Source organism: Gossypium arboreum, chromosome 10 (genome assembly GCF_025698485.1).
Source record: "Gossypium arboreum isolate Shixiya-1 chromosome 10, ASM2569848v2, whole genome shotgun sequence".
Taxonomy (NCBI): domain Eukaryota; kingdom Viridiplantae; phylum Streptophyta; class Magnoliopsida; order Malvales; family Malvaceae; genus Gossypium; species Gossypium arboreum.
The window spans coordinates 65,511,218-65,528,982 of record NC_069079.1 but is presented as its reverse complement, the minus strand read 5'-3'; the positions used below and the strand labels follow the sequence as shown (position 1 = coordinate 65,528,982).

The window sequence follows — 17,765 nt, the reverse complement described above, 5'->3', positions numbered from 1 at the left end:
TTTTTTTTTTTACAATTTTGATTTTTTTAAAGAGTTTTGAGTTGTTTCTAAATAAAATAGCATTTGATCGGATGAGCTGATTTTAATGGAAAATATGGATAAGGTTATCGGGTAGACGGAAGGAAAGTACAAGGACAAATTGATAAAAATTTGTATTGTACCAATTGCTAATTTAACTATAATATAAGGGTCAAAGAAGCATTAAAAAGAATAATGGGTAAAAGTAAAAGCAGACGCGGAACGACGTCGAGGAAACGGCGACGTTTCGTTCATAAATGGAAGTTATATGGTAAGTGCACTACTGATTCGTGGAATGGAAGCTCTGATAAAAGAGAAGTACAGATTTTTCAGACCGTTAGCTGTTAGATAGAAATCAGTTCAGGAAAAAAAATCGGAATTCTAAAACAGATGGAGAAGAGATGGGGAAAGAAGTGGGCTTTGATTTGTTTGTTTCTTTTTAATTGGGCGAGAAACGTTTCCTCCCTTTCGGTGACCGTAAGCGACATTGAATGCGTTTATGAATACGTGCTTTACGAAGGCGACACAATTTCGGGCAACTTTGTCGTCGTCGACCACGATATTTTCTGGAGTTCTGATCATCCTGGCATTGATTTCACCGTAAGTTAATTACCCGATCTCTGACTTTGATGTCTTTTCTTTTTTGGCGAAATTTGGATTGATTTTCTACCTTGGTATTTGATTCCTTGCGGTAATGGTCGACTTTTTATGCCCATTTTTCAATTGTTTTATGTCTGGGTCTCGAATTCCATTCGGTGAAAGTTGGCTTCTTAGGATAATTTCATATTTAATTCAATTGGCTAAAGGTTGGTTGTTCTTTTATGAAATTTGAGATTTTTGATACCTTGCTTTTCGTGGAACCATGGAGACTAGTGTTGAATGTTTCTGGATGGTCTTTTGAATTTGTAAATTTGTGATCTACTGCCTGTGGGTGTTTGATTTTAATGGTTCGTAGATAATGTAATATGTTTTCAGGGTGTTCGATTTTTTTTTTTTTGGGGGGGGGAGGTGTTCTATTCTTTCACTTGAATTGATCTGATTTGACCTGTGGGATATGTACTTGTGTTGAACTTTAGGCTTATGTTTCAGTATTATTTCAGGAGTCTAAAATTGGTTTTAGTTTTCCTTGAAGAACAGCTTATTACAATCTGCCTGATATTTTGTTGAATGCAGGTAACTTCGCCTGGGGGTAATACAGTTCATAGTTTGAAGGGGACATCTGGGGACAAGTTTGAATTCAAGGCCCCGCGAAGTGGAATGTACAAGTTTTGTTTTCACAATCCATACTCAACACCAGAGACCATTGCTTTCTATATTCATGTCGGCCATATTCCCACTGATCATGACCTTGCCAAAGATGGTTTGTTATAAATTTTTTTTGCAGTATTTTTTTTCTATTTATCTAATTTGTTTGTAGGGAAAGCTGTAAATGGTGGTTTTTATTGGTGTTCAACTTTGGCTATTGCATTTAAGTTGCTTTTTTTTTTTTTTGCCATGTTTGTATGTACATCGCTGATATTTTATTTTCCCACATTTGATCATTTTTCCTTCTTTTTTTTTTTTTTGTTACAGAACATTTGAACCCAATTAATGTTAAAATTGCTGAGCTGAGAGAGGCTTTGGAGTCTGTTACAGCAGAACAAAAGTACTTGAAAGCTCGTGATACTCGGCATCGTCAGAGTAAGTTGCTTCCGTTTTCTGCTTTTGCATTGAGTTGAAAGTTGATAATTAAAGCTTTATTTCCATTTTAATATGCTAGCTGGCTCTAATGCTTTTGGGCTATTGGGATGGTTTTGTCATTTAAATATGTATTTTGTTCATTTCTAATTGGTCTCTTTCTGATGCAATGCCACTGCCAGCCTTGACTTTCACTGACTTAACACCTAGAATATTGTCAATTTTCCATTATCAATATCTAGATTCTTTTCAGCTACCTTTTTTGTTAATGACAAATTCCAACTAAAGAATATGGATGTTACAAGATGCACTTAGTTCATGCTAAATACCATGAAATGTGTCATTTTAATGTTAAGTGTGGTTTGGTAAAACTAATCTAGATGGCTATGTTACAGAAGTAAATGAAACATAAATACAATAGGAAGAAAAGAAGCAACAGAAAAGAGATTGAAGAAGAAGAAAAGCATAGAAGCAAAATCAGTGTTGAATATTCACAACAACTTTTCCTCTCCAAACATGCTTGAGAGGGAAAATGAGCAACGATTTTGGGAATCAGTTAAGGAAGCTGTTACTTGACAGTTGTGCTTCTGAAACGCATTGTTTCATTTAGCTGATACAAAGCTTAAAAACGTGTTGTTTTAGCCACTAAACAATCTGACTAAAGCGCACCGTTTTACTAAACATCTAAAACATCAAAACGCAGTGTTTACACCAAGCAAATAAAATGAAACTAACGAACATAATAGATTTTTGAATGTAGCTGCCTATTAAGAATTCTTTTCTATATCAATTACTCCCATCCCTAAAATGATCCTTGTCCTCAAGGATCAAACAGTGGAAATTGTTGCTTAAGATCTTGTAGATTCTCTCAAGTAGCATCTTTTGGGAAAGTGTTGGCCCATTTCACTAAGACATCGGTTGTAGCCTGATTCCCTTTCTTTACCATCCTCTTATCCACCACTGGGATTGGCTTCTTGAAAAGGGCTCCATCTGTCCTTACTAGTGGCAGATTGGTTTGTGTTGGGGCCTTTCTCATATGTTTCTTAAGTTGAGAAACATGGAAGGTAGGATGGATTCGAGACCTTATTGGTAGCTTCAATCGGTAAGCTACCTTCCCTACTTAAGCTTCCACAACATATGGACCAAAAAATTGGGAGAGAGCTTTTGATTCAATTGTCTCCTCATTGTGTCCTGTAGATAAGGCTATAGCTTCAAATATACATAGTCACCAACCTAAACTTCTCTATCACTCTTTCTGTGGTCAGCTATTTATTTCATTCGAACTTGAACCCTTCTTAAATGAAATTTTCAGAAGCTGTCTGGCTGCCTCCCTTTGTTGAAGGCTACGATCCATTATGTCTATGGGAGAAATACCAGCTAAATAAGACAGATGGTGTCAAGGCTCTTGTCCATATAGGGCCTCATATGGTGTAGACCTAATGGCTGAGTGGTAGGTGGTGTTGTACCACCAGTCAGCTAAAGGCAACCACAAGAACTAGTCTTGAGGCCTTTCACCAATTATGCACCTCAAGGAACTTTCTAAACTATGATTAAGAATCTTTGTTTGACCATCTATTTCAGGATGATAAGTTGTGGACATGTGAAGGCTTGTGTCAAGCCTCTTGAATAGTTTTTGCCAAAATTTACTGATGAACATTTTGTTTTTATTTGACATAATCGATTCAAGTTTGCCATGCAACTTGTTGATGTGACTATAGTATGCTTGAGTCGCTGTCAAGGTTGAGAATAGATGAGACAAGGCCACAAATTGGCCATACTTGGTCAATCAATCTACCACAACCAGCATGGTATTCTTCAATTTTAAGTTTGGTAAACCCTTTATGAAATCGATACTGATTGCTACCCAAGCTCGATTAGGTACTAGCAGAGGTTGCAAGAGCCTTGGATGAGTTGATTATCACTTTTATAGATCTGACAAGCGACACACTCCTTCATCCACTACCTAATGCCTTTGATAAAAACCTTTCCAGTAAAAGAGCCTCGCCATTTTGTATCGAGTAGCATGGATACCTGAATAACCTTTCATTACTCTTCCATGGAAACATTAAAAGAGATCCTTCATGAGAGTGCTACTATTCCCAACCACCACCTTTCCTTTCCTCTTAAGAACCTTGCCATCCCAAGAATATTTGGGATGCAAGTGAGGTTGGTGCTGCACTTCCAAACAAAGTTGTTGGAGTTTAGCATCCATGAGACAAGAATCTAACACCTTGGTCCACACATCAGGCCAAAGAATGTAGTGTACTGAAACAATTTTCCTTCTTGCACCAGTTGCCATTTAAATAAGGCATTAACCCTAACATTTTAAATACCCTTTTTGTAGGTGACGATATAATCGTAGCCACATGTTTGCCACCTATTTTTACTAGTTGGAAGTGATAGTTTGCTTATTTGACAAAAATCTCAAGCTCTAGTGGTCAATCTTGATCTAAAATCTCCTCGTAATCAAATAAGAATGCCACTTTTTGAATTGTGAGCACTCCTTCTAATTTTATGGCATCCATGGATCCTTTTGAGATTATAAGACCCAAGTACTCGATCTCAGTGGTATCAAAGTTACGTTTGGTCTTCTTAGCATATAATTGATATTTCCTCGAGAGTTTCAAAACTTCTCTAAGATGTGACGTAAAGAAAAAAAAACCAAAATTAACTTCTTCAAAAGAGGTTTGCCATCAACATTCATTAATTCTTGGAAATTAGGAGCATTGGTTAGGACTAAGAACTCATAGTGGCTTTCATGAGTTCTAAATGTAGTCTTGTGGATATCCTTCTCCCATATCTTGATTTGGTGATAACGAGACCATAAATCGAGCTTGGAAAAGTAGAAAGCATGCCCCAATTCATCAAGTAGCTCCTCTATGACATGTATTGAAAGCTTAACTTTGATAGTGTGTTGGTTGAGCTGTCTGTAGTCTGCATAAAGGCGTCAACTGTCATTTTTTTCTTCACCATGACAATTGAAGATGCAAAGGGATTGTAGTTATCTTTAATAATGTTTGTTTGTAACATTTCTTAGATTAGCCTTTTTATATCTCATTTTTGACATGTGAGGTAATGATATGGCTTGATCTAGACCACCAAACTCTCATCCTTTAGGGGAATTTGATGGTCCTACATTCTATGCGGAGGGAGTTTTTTAGAAGTCTGAAAAACATCTTCAAACTTTGTCAAAAGTTGTTGAAGATCTTCATTGGAAATGTGAGCAATCATTGGTAAGAGGGACAACTTGATCCTTAAGACAAGTCACACCTCTCAAATGGTAAAATCATGAAATCTGTTATAAACTGGTCCCCTTGTGCCTCCCAATGAACTATTCACCAAGACTCTTGAGTGGACAACTTCCCTCCAACTACTAGATTAAATGATGCAGAAACTTGGGATTGAATTTAAAGACCAAATAATCAACTGAAAGAGACCTTGAACAAACAACATGGTGCACTAAAGGCATTGGATTATTTTAAAAATTCCAAGAAAGAGAACTTAATTAGAATTATGAAAATTGAGTAAAGAATTAATCAAGAATTCAGATTCAAAAGATAAGGAAAGAGTTCTTATGAATTTCAAATGAATGATACTTCTTGAATACAAAACTTGTGGAACCACATTTTAGCATTTCTAAACACAAGAATGATTATTTTTTGAACAAGAAACTTGAAATTGAATTCAACAATAATCAAGAAGATGGAACTAGAATGATCTCTAGGAATTTTGATGGAACAAAAAACTTTCTTGGACTAGAAGAAAGCTATGGCAACAAAGCTTTTAGAACCTTTCAAGAATTTGAAAATTTCAATCAAGGAAGTTAGAATTTCAAGAATAACTAAACTAAAGAATTCAACAAGATAGGATGAAAAAATTGATTAAATGAATTATGATGGTTGATTGTCAAAAGTGTCTTCATTCCCTTTGGTAACCAAATGGATTTTGATAGTAACAAGAACCTTCAAAGGCCTTTAATTATCCCTTTCAATTTGTAAAATTAGGCAAGCTAAAGTGTGAAGAACTCCCTTAGAGAATTCTTGAAAGAATTGAAGAAGAAATTATTATCAAGAACACAATAAGAAACTATTCATTAATATGAAGAAAACTCTCTCAGTGATATTTTATTAATAAAAAAAAGAGTGAATGTTAACAACTAAAGAAGGCAAACCTTGCTTATTTATAAGCAAGTCTAATGAAGAATTTAACTCAAACTAGAACTAAAGATCCTAGAAGAGGTCGGCATTGTGCAATGGCATTATTGAAATTTTTAGTCAATCTCTTTAACATTAATAAAATTGAAATCAACAATTTAATTCAATTAATATTTTAAAACACCCTTATAAAACTAATAAAGAATGCAACTTACTTGGAGAGGATGACTTATTTGGCAAGTGCAATGTCTATTACTTGAAGGAGTTGCGAAATTTACAAAATATTTCTCTAATATCTTATTGAAAGCCACACACTTAAATAAGACTCCTATAATTGGTCAGCTATTTATTCTAAGGTATATGCTCTTTTACAAGGGTATATAAAAGAGTCCTACATGCCATATAACTTCTAAATTAGCTTAATTATATATTTTAGACAACAAATGATTTCTTATGATATCCACTTGTTTTAATAGCAAAACACATAATTAATTAAGGGCTAGTTGCAATGCTTTTAAAAAGTGCTTTTGAGAAGTGTTTTTGAAAAGTTTGGTTTAAAATTTGAGTGTTTAGCATTACTGTCAAAAAGTGCTATTGAGAAATAAAATGTCCATTTTAGACATGTTATTATCAAGTAATAAATATGCATTTAAATAATATTTAAATTAGTTAATGTTATTACATTTTAGTAAAAATATAAAAATTATTATAACTTGTTAATATTTTAATATATGAAATATGAATTTTAAATATTTTTAAGTAATAAATATTAATTATTTATAAAATTTAATTAAAATGTATAAACTATATTTTAAATATTTAAATATAACCATTAAATATTTCTAATTAGTATTTTAAAAATATTTTTATTTTAATTAATGAATTTAACATATTTGTAATTTAAGCACCAAGGAAAAAAGAAAAATACTATGTTATTGGAAGGATGAAAAATTAAGTACTAAAAGTGTTTTTTGAGGAGGAAAAACAAAAAAAAAATTAGCTTTTCCTTTTTAGAAGTGTTTTTCAAAAGCACTTCTGAAAAGCTAAAAATCTCAATTAAAAATAACTTGTTTAGCACAACTTTTTATCCAGAAATGCTTTTGGAGCTAGAAGTGATTTTTTTAAGCACTGCAGAACAGACCCTAACTAACCTTATCCAATAGACACAAATTAGGAAGCAATGTAAGAAACAAGATTCCTAATACAAAAATCATCAATTTTGAATGGAACTTGATTCATTTTCAATATTTCTTCTCAAATGAGGGTCTTCCAAACATGCCTCAAATCAAGAAATACAATCTTGGAACATGATTTGATTTCTTGATTGCCCAAATTCTGAGTTAAGTTCGAATTAAACTAAAATATAGATTCTTGATTTTCTTGATGGCTTTTCAAGACAAAATCTTGCAAGTAGATATTTAATTTTGCCTTATATTATTAGATTTTGATATCGTGATTGGATCTTGTGGAAAAGTATACTTGAATTTTTATTTTTGTTACTTGTGTATGCATCATTCTCTTTTTCCTTGAAAAAAAATTCATTTTCGAATCTGAAACATCTAATGTAGTTAGGCAAGAAACATTAATCATTGCATTAAAGCATTAACATTTTGCTCATTGGGGAAATCAATCTTATCTACATTGTTAGTGACTTTTTGGTAACTTGGAAAGGACCATCTCCTCTTAGTGCCAACATGTTATTTCCTTTGGGAAGAAAATGTTTTTTGCACATTTTAACCTAAACCCAATCACCGGGTTCAAAACATTCTTTTTGGCCTTGGTTGACTCTAGTGGCTTTCAACTCATTCCTTTTTTTATTTTGTAATTTAACTTTTCTCATTAATCTATTTAAGTTTGTATTTTTTTTCTCACCATTAAAAGTAGTTCATTCATTAAAAAACAAACACAAAATCTAAAATAATTAGTGGATCAAAACCATAAACAATTTCAAAAGGTGAAAGTCCTATTAAAGATTGGATATAATGATTATAAGAAAATTTTTAAAAAAGGCAAAATTTTTCTTTTCCAATTCTTTAAGGTTTTATCCATAACAATTCTAAGTAAAGAACTTAAGATTTGATTAACACTTCGGTTTGTCCATAGAATAAACAAGTTTAGTACCTAATTTAACCCCTATAATACCTTTTAAAAGTGATTTAAGAGCTTTAACTCTCTATCGAGAACAATGAATTTAGGGATGTCATGTAGGCACATAGTTTCCTTAAGGAATTAATTAGCCACATGTTGCATTTGTGATATATTATGTCATGGAATGAAGCGTACCATCTCAATAAATCTTCCAATAGCGATAAAAATATTATCTCTCCGATTTTAATCCTTGTTAAACCTAAAACTAAGTCTATAGATGAATTAGTCTAAAAGGCATTAAGAATAGGCAAATGAGTAACCATATGCGATAACTTTGGATTTAGTTTGTTTGCATGCTGTAAGTTTAACACAAATTCATTCAACATCTTTTTTTTGGATGTGGCTAAAAGAAATGTTCATAAAACATATCTAAAATTTTATTCACATCAGTGTCCCATTAATTCACCTTTATTTGCTTTTCTAACAAGTAATTGTCTATATGAATATTTGAAAATACACAACCTATTGTTTTGAAACAAATAACCATCGAGTTTATAAAAGTTATCAATTGAACTACTTTCACGTTCATTAAAGATATAAGCAAAGTTGGAATAATGTGCATATAATTCTTTAATATGTTCAAATTCTTGTAACTTAGCATTCAAAGTAGTAATTAAAGATTATCATCTAAATAAAGCATCAACAATTACATTATCTTTTATTATATATGGAAAGGTTTCCTCAACTTACTTTGTTCCTGTAAGTGTTTAAGATATTCATGTCAGTATGAATGACATACTCTTCATGAAGTAGTGTTGCCATACTCATAAAGCTTTTTACCAAGGCATAATATTCTTTGTCGTAAGTGGAGTAGTTAAGTTGAACACCATTAAGCTTTTCACTAGTAGGCAATTGATTTTCCCTCTCACATTAAACCAACACCAATGCCGACACTTAAAGCATCAAATTCTAGTTCAAATGAGTTAGAAAAATTAGAAACTTCAAAATTGATGCACTACATAAATTTTCCTTAAATAATAAAAATGTTTGTTTTTGCTTTTTCCTTATTCAATTCTAACATTCTTAACAATATTAGTTAGAGGGGCAACAAATGTGAGAAAATCTTTCACAAATCTACGATAAAAACTTACTAATTCACTGAAAGATCTCATCTAAAAAATGAATTTAGGAGTAGGCCACTCCCAAATTAGCTTTAACCTTTTCTTTATCCACTTCAGTTCCTTTTGCACTCACAATAAAACTTAAAAAAATCAATTTATCTATGCAAAAAGTGCACTTTTAGCTATAGAATTAGCAAGTATCAATACCTTTGTCTTTGGTACTAATACCTCGGATAATGTAGCCTGAGATAACCACTGTAGGTCTCTTTTTATGCATGAAAACTAAACCAAAACTTGTGTAACACTATAATATACTTATTTTTTAAACTTACCTACAACATTATCATAACTATATTCTTATGTCATGAGACTAGAACTTTCGTCTTGCAATCCATGTGGTTTTAGGCGATTTTTTCACTTCAAATACGCCTAAGTTAGTATAACTCTCACAAAGTGAGAATTCTCATAGAATTTTTTCAAGGCATCAAATTATAAAGTGGAAGCAATTTAGACAAAATAAAGCTCGAAGTAATAAAATAACCATAGAAAAATGCCCCCAAAGTGTTCGAGTAAATGCTTTCAATTAGTATTCACCTTAGAATATAATGGATACAATGCTTGATTACAAATGAGGGAGAGGTCATATATTTATAGTTGTGTTCCTTAAATCCAGCAGTACAATTAGCTTTACATCAAATGGATGACATTGAAGCCTATCTACAAGTAAGGAATTTACATAATTCCTAAATTACAAAATCAAATATTATCATATTACAATCTTTTAAGATTAATTTTCTTATTTACCAAGGTAACCTTAATTTTCTAGAATTGCTTCACTAGGGTATAAGACTTTATGTAGATGGGCTTTGTTACTTGTTCTTCAAATCAGGTCAGTTTAAGTGGGTCAAATGAGCCCCGTTTAATAGATTGACCTTCATAGGATGCTTTTTGTATAATGGTCATGGGCTTTGAACCACAGTCTATGACATTCTCTCCTATCTATTCTCTCAAAGCCCTCGTGTCGTTTAAATGATACTAGTTTGATTCGCTTCGGAACTTTCTTAACGCATTTGCCCTTTCTCTACTAGTCTCTCTATTTGGTAGTCTAACCCCTTGGAACCTTTGCCTCAGTTTTCGTCGTCGACTAGCTCAAATTGTTTCGCTCGTCGGTACATCTCTCTCGCAAGAGCCCGTCGCTCTTACTTTTCCCTATTATGACTTGTCTCGATCGGGATTTACTTGACCTACACAACCAAGTTTTGGTGTGCCCGCATTGAATTTTAGGTTAACCTTGAGCTTTCCCGTCAACTTTAGTTTGTATACCCCTCGGTTTCCCTACTTTAGCACTCTGAAAGGGCCCCTGTGTCATTGCCAAGCTAACAAGTAAGAATAAAAAACATTACCAAAGTGTTTGAGATATACTTTGCTTGTTGCATTTATTTGTCTCTACTGTCCACTTTTGCATCACTAATTTACCCTCCAAAGTTTGATGTACAACTCACCTCTCTGTTATGTGGTAACTTCACTGATAGCTCAACATGCTTCATACCGATTTTCCCCACTTCTATCATTCCTAAGAGGGTCTCCTTATCACTTTGATCACAACTCATCTATATGTTGTTGATGAGTGTCCAAGATACATATGCAATTGGCAAAAGGAACCAACAAAGCATTAATCTGGTAAAAAAAAATTAAGATAAGCATGAAATCGTAATTATCTAAGTGAATTATCTTGAAATGTTCCTTGTCTTTCCACTCTCCGAGCTACAGCTCCATTCCTTGTGCTATTCCTATAGTTGAGACCTCTTTGACATTTACCATATTGATCATTTTAATTGATTTTCTATCTTTAAGACCAAGTTTACTCATTACTTTCTCCGATACAAACAAGTCTGTTGCTCTTGTATCAATGAGAGCACTCATTCGCTTTTCCATCCTTCTTTGTTTTAGCAAAATTGAACACCACTGATCCAAGCTCCAATAGCTTTTTCTCCCTAGGCTCTACTTTCTTTTCTTTGTTGATCGTGGTTAACTTAGATTGCTCTGAACAGTTCTTCAATTTATGCAGACCACAACAAAAGAAGCATTCTATTGACTTTTTATTCTCATTGTCCCTCTTGATTTCGACACCATTCACAATTGAACTAAGATTCATGGATATTTATTTTGGCTTATCATCCCCTTAAATTATAGAAAGCACAAATCTCTTTTGATAGTTCCTTACTATATGTAGGCCATTGTAAAGGAAGCATTTTATCTTGCTCATCTTTTCTTTCGAGTGGTTGTTGGTTTTTCACTTCACATTTTGTGGTTCTCTATTGTCACTATTGCCATTATTACCATTGACATACTCGTCATGTCTTTTATCTTCCCTACCATTGTCTTTTCCATTCGGCTTGAAAGACTTGAACTTATCTTTCCTCGAAACAATTTTAATTAAAGACTACGCTATCATTATGGCTTTGGTAAATTACTAAACTTCTTGGTGTTTTGACTCTTTTTTCGCCAATGGTTTCAACCCACCCGCAAAGGAAAAATGTCTCCTCATTCAAATTAAAAATTTGGAGCATGAGTTCGTTAAACTCTCACACATACTTTAATTGTGACTCGTTTTATAAGTTGACACTACTTTGCCTAAGCTTTGTCCTCAATATATTTTAAGAAAAATTGTGCCTTGAATTCTTTTTGGAATTCCTTTCAAGTCCTAATTGTGGTTCCACCACGTTTTTGATCTGTGGACCTACGGCGCCACCATAAAAAAGCAATAGTAGTGAAATACATGGTGGTAATGTTTACTTTAGTAGCATCTAGCATCATCTGTGACACCTTTAGCACAAAAGTATTGCTCCATTTCCCACAAGAAGGCCACATCTTTTGTGGATCTTGCCCCCACATCTTTGGACTTTAGGACATCCATATCATTATTGAGTGTTGCACCCAACACTTTTTTCCATGATGGCGCGAAACAAGACGATCTCCTTTGAGTTCCTCGATGTGTTTAAAGCTCTTGTCATAGCCATTGTTTTCTCTTTCAAAGCCATCACAATGGCTCGAGAGTATCGTTCCTCACTGTTAACTTATGCTTGGTGGAATTGAGCCCTTATTGCATCGCTTCCACATTGGAATTGAGAGACTCCAACACAAATTCTATGAGCTGCACCTTCAATGAGTGTAGTTTTTCGGCAATGCGTTCCTTGACTTCCTCAAGTCTTTCTCATGTCCCATATAGACTTCTTGAGAATAACAACTCATCCTTTTAAAGTCAACAGCATGTCCCTAGATTGGCTTGTTTTCCTAACCTTCCCATGGGTCTTTATTGGCTCAATTTGATTGGCTATTTTTTTCGACATTTTGAACGGTGCCTTCACAACCTTAGCTTTGATACCAACTATTACAGAACTAATACTTTCATCTGGCAATTCGTGTGACCTTAAATGATTTTTTGCTCAAAAGAGGCCTAAGTCAGCCTAATTCTCGCAAAGTAAGAATTATCGTAGAATTTTTCTAATGCACCAAATTATAAAGTGGAAGCAAATTAAAGACAATAAAGTTCAAGAGAACAAAAAGTTCAATGGTACAACTAGCTTTTCATTGACAGATGAAATTGAAACCTATCTACAATTAAGGGGTTTACATATTCCCAAGATTACAAAGTCAAATATTATTATATTACAATCTTCTAAGATTAATTTTCTTATTTACCAAGGTAGTCCTAATTTTTTGTAAGTGCTTCATCGGGCCACCAAGGCTTCAAGTGGATGAGCTTGGTCATTTTATCTTTGAACCAGATCAGTTCAAATGAGTCAAATGAGCCCTATTTAATAGATTGACCTTCATTGGACGCTTTTTTGCAATGGTCATGGGCGTTGAACCGCAGCCTGTGGCACTTACCTATCAATTCTTTAATGAACCATTAACTATCTAATATTTGAATTTAAGACTGCCATAATCATATTTCATTCATAAAATATTTCTTGTAACCACTCATGCCCTAACAAAGTGTTAACATTGTAACCATCAATATCCTAGTGCCATTCGACTATAATAGGCTTAATATATTGGGTAAACTACCTAGTTGATCACCCAATTTTAAGGCGCTTTCATATTGGTTACTCAAAATGAAATCTTTGTAATTTTGTCACTCATATTTTAGGGTGTCTTCATTTTAGTCACTCAAATGTTAAATCAATGTTTTGTTCACACTTTCATTTTGGTCATCCAATTTTTGGGTCACTTTCATTGTTATCTAAAAATGTCTTTTTTAATTTTTAATCAAGGTAAAAAAAATCAAAGATTAAAGTGAAAAAACGATAGGAACTAAAATAATGTATTAGAAAAGTGTCAATTGTACTCGTTTATCCCATTGCCAAAAAAGTTAATTTTTTTAGTATTGAAATTTCTTCAAGACATCAAAATTAATTAAATAAATTGTTCTTGATAATGTTAATCAATTTGTTAATATAATATTTTAATTAATTAAATTAATTGATTTAATCTCCTAAATTTTAAAATTTTATTTTATGTTTTTAAATTATCCTTAATTAAATCAACTCAATTAATTCATATTTAATAATTGTTTATGAAATTTAAATTTCTTTTGTTTATATGATCTCTAATCTTTTATGCTAAGTCGAAAGTAAAAAAAATAAAAATCTTATTAATTAAATTAATTGTTTGTTCTTCGTTTGAGTAAAGAAGTAATAAAGAAATGGTAAGCTTTATTTGGCATAAAAGATAAAATTAATTAATTTAAGTAACTGCAAGGATTTTTCTTTCATTTAAGTGCATGCTCTTTATATATTATCACTATTCACATTCAATTTCATAAATTAGTTAAATCATAAAACTTTGTTTTCTATTCAATTTAGTCCAAGTCTCGATATTCTATTCCACTATTAGCATTTTCAGTTGATATTTATTAATAACTTACCTTAATAATATATAGAGTAATATATCATAATTATGCATTAACTAAAATTAATTTCGGGTTATAGAAATACAAACCAAAAGCTTGCATCACCCATCGTCGGCTCTCGCCTTTTCTTTTCCTTTCGACAATTCTGCTCCATTTTTAGTTATGAATAATAATTCAGTAATGATATAATATCAAATTATATTCAAATCATATTCAATTTCAACATATTTTGCAAATTATTCAATTTAATCTTCTATCTCGATACTCAATCAAATTCATACCAATCTTATTCAGTTAATAATAATTATATATCAATTCATTAAATATCTCGAATTGCGTTCATCATAATTAATTTAGTAATCATTTTATCATTTTTGTACGATTTAGTCTGCATCACACTTTTTTGTACTAAGTTATAAACAATTCAAATTACAATCACACAAAAACGATTCCATAATTCAAGAATATGTTACAATTATATATAATCATACTCTATGAACTTACTTGGTTAAAACAGTAAACAAGTTAAAAATTTAAGGGCTATTCAACAAATTTGTCTTTTCCTCGATTATTTTTTATTTGGTCCAAGTTTTGATCTACACAATTATTTCATTCAATTTATCAATTTCATACATATTATATCATCCTATTATGTGCATGTATCGAGTTCAGTTTTATTATTCGAATGCCTTTTAAAGTTTTACATTTTATTCAATTTAGTCCTTAAAATTAAAATAGTTATAACTTTCAAATTAAGCCTTGATTTTGAAATTGATCTCAATTTCATCATTCTACAGCCCACTACTATCCATAATTATAGAAATTTCATACAAATTTTGAAATATTTACACTTTAATCCCTATGTTTAAAATTAATAACTTCCATTTTAGAAATTAGTCATTTTTCATATATAGGCTTTAAACTTAAACATTTAACACCAAAAGCTTCAAGGTTTAACAATGACAATATTTATAAACTTTAACAGTTTTTAAAATTAATACACGGGTCAACTAGCTTAAGCTCTCGAGATTTTAAAAACATAAAAATTACTGGAAAATGATTAAATTGAACTTAGCAATTGGTTGCTTAAAAACCAAAGTCCCTAGGCCGATTCTTTCTCTTTTCTCATACGGAATTTTAGTGTTTAGGGAAGATGAAGAGAAATGTTCTCTCTTTCTCCCCACTAAACTAACATATACATTTTATTTTATTTTGTGTTTTAATTTAATTTTAATTTACTTAAAAGTTTCATACAAATTCATGGAAAAGCATGCCACCACCGGCCACTATAAAGTTAAAAGGTATAATTGCCTTCTTAATCCCTGTTCCTTATTCCTAATAAAAATTTCTCTAATAACTAAACTTTTACTACTTTTACAATTTAGTAATAAAAATATAATTTCAATTAACTTGTAATATAATTTCATATATATTTAATAAAAATATTTACGATCTTGGTTTATGAAAATGGGTTCCTGATTTCATTTTCAATGCCATTAACTTTATAATCGTTACACTTGTACCTTAATTAACTATAAATTAAACAAAATTATTAGATCAAAATTTAATATATTTATATTTCTAGCCTCATAAATATTAAATTTGCAAACATTGTTTACGAAAATTACATTTTAAAACTGGAGTTTCTGACACTACTGAAAATCAAGTCGTTACATTTAGGTTGTATCCTACTACCTGCTATTGGTAATTCTTCCCCAGCATTGGTTAGGATAGCTTCAACGTGTTTGGTAAGTAGATACCCCTTAACCAAATCTTTAGGTTTGAATAGCCTTAGATATTGCCCTATATCAATCTTAAGGTTACTCACAAAGATGCTTAGTGCATAAGTTTTCGGTAAGTGTAACTAGTTTAACATATTCACATATTCATCATGAAATTGGTCAATAGAATTCAACTGTTTGAGGGAAACCAAGTCTGTTATGGGATCTTTGAATGAATTGAACCCAAATTGATCTTTCAAGTTGTGAGAGTAGCCATCCCAAGGCAGAAAATGGAAGCCTTATTGTCTCTGAATGTAGAAATGGTGTCAGTCGAGCAACTTTCCCTCCAAATGAAGCATTACAGTGTGTACGTTAGTGCTATTAGCTAACCCTTCAACCTCAAAATATTATTCAATTTTGGACCATCAGCCTCGATAGTCAATTCCATCAAATTTTGGGCAACCCAACTTGTGAGAATGAACTTGGTGGTTTGAGTAACCACCATGCAATGTTAGAGTAGCACTGTTTTAGTTCAACCATTGGAGAAACCATATGAGTACTTCTCAGGGGAAATCCTAAAGGACTTCCTAAAATTCCTTTTCCTTTATCTTAAGATGAGTTCGTAACTGATGCAAGATGTAAGTGTCCAAGGAATTGCTTGAACAAACCTTTCATTTTAGACCTAAAACTCTCACATACTCCTTTTCGGAATTCCTTTTCCCCGCGTCTTCGCCCGGGGAAGGTTAATCGGGAGAGGAAGATGTAGTAGATGGTGGAGCTGGCCAACCTAAGTCAGTCCTTACCCCGGAAATCTTAGATCTACGAATATCAAAGTCTGATAGCAGAGTTCAGCTTAAAAAGCAATAGCTTCGGAAGAGATGCGCCTTTCGCCGGGTATTCCCACATTGAATCGCAATTGGTTGATAAAAGAACTATCTTCCCCTAAAACTTCGGATAGAAAGATGAAATTTATCCCAATAGTCAAGATCTTATACCAATGTAAGGTTGGATTGCCTTCTCCTCGCTACTCTCTCTTTGAAAAAGTTATTTTACAATTCCAACTCGGAAATTCCCAGAGAAAGCAAAGTGTCCAAGGAATTGCTTGAACAAACCTTTCATTTTAGACCTAAAACTCTCACATACTCCTTTTCGGAACTCCTTGAGACTATTGTCAAACTTGGTGTCCAGCTGTGTCAACTTAACCTGAAGTTAAGCCTGAAGTTAGGCTAACTCTTGTTGTAGATGTCCTACATCCTTTTGCAGTTCGGTGGAGATCCTATCGCTGGCTATGGAAGAACGATGAGCTCTGATGCCTTTGTTACGGTCGATCCGAGAATGACGAAAACAAAAAAAAAAAGGGAAGAAAGAAACGAGAGAAATGAGGGAGAAACATATTCAATAACAATCTTGTAACGCTCCAAAACTCAACCTAGAAGTTTAGACTGAATCTCAGAGGTTACATTGATTATCGAAATAATCGAAAATAAAAACTTTAATTCAAATGAAGAAAACCTTTTTGTTTATTGTGTTTGAAACAATATTAAACCGGCGTCAAACATTCAGAAATAAATCCATAGTTTCTAAAGTTCAGTCCACAGTTTGTATAATTGTCTTACAAACCAACTTAAAGTTTATCTTATAAAACTTGTGAAATTTTACTTAAACCGAATCAAACCATATCTATTTGAGACCTCCAGTATGCCGAGTCCAGCTCCAAACCTGAAACGAAAGATGCTACAGAGATGAGCTAAGTGAGCCCAGTGTGAGTCCGAAACATGAATAGATGACAACAGACGGAGTGACACAATAAATACTTCATACAAGCATGTGCATAAAAATATCACTTACGAAAGTCTCAACCGGTATGTCAAGTACAATATCAAACTATAGAAATGATTTTCCAGTCATACGCAATAATCATATCATATTACATGACATTAACTATATTGTCAATAACTAAATGTTCACACAAATAGATAGAATGTTCTGACAAACAGACGTATATTCAGATGTGAAGAGATGTACAATTCAAAATCCTACCCCACCAACCAAACATCACTTCGTCCATCTA

The 17,765-nt window shown here is 32.5% G+C and overlaps 1 protein-coding gene across 2 annotated transcripts in view; it reads left to right on the top strand.

Moving 5' to 3' along the window:
* Positions 1-206: 206 nt before the first annotated feature.
* Positions 207-17,765, top strand: part of LOC108455355 (transmembrane emp24 domain-containing protein p24beta3-like) — a 32,731-nt gene continuing 15,172 nt past the window's right edge. The window contains exons 1-4 of one of the 2 annotated variants that reach the window (XM_017753927.2): positions 210-618; positions 1,192-1,378; positions 1,591-1,698; positions 2,091-2,469. In XM_017753927.2, coding sequence (XP_017609416.2) covers positions 409-618; positions 1,192-1,378; positions 1,591-1,698; positions 2,091-2,107 — 522 coding nt within the window. In that variant the 5' untranslated portion in view covers positions 210-408 and the 3' untranslated portion in view covers positions 2,108-2,469. Of the gene's footprint in view, positions 619-1,191; positions 1,379-1,590; positions 1,699-2,090; positions 2,470-17,765 lie in introns of those variants that run through there. The other variant, XM_053020207.1, reaches the window with a different exon arrangement.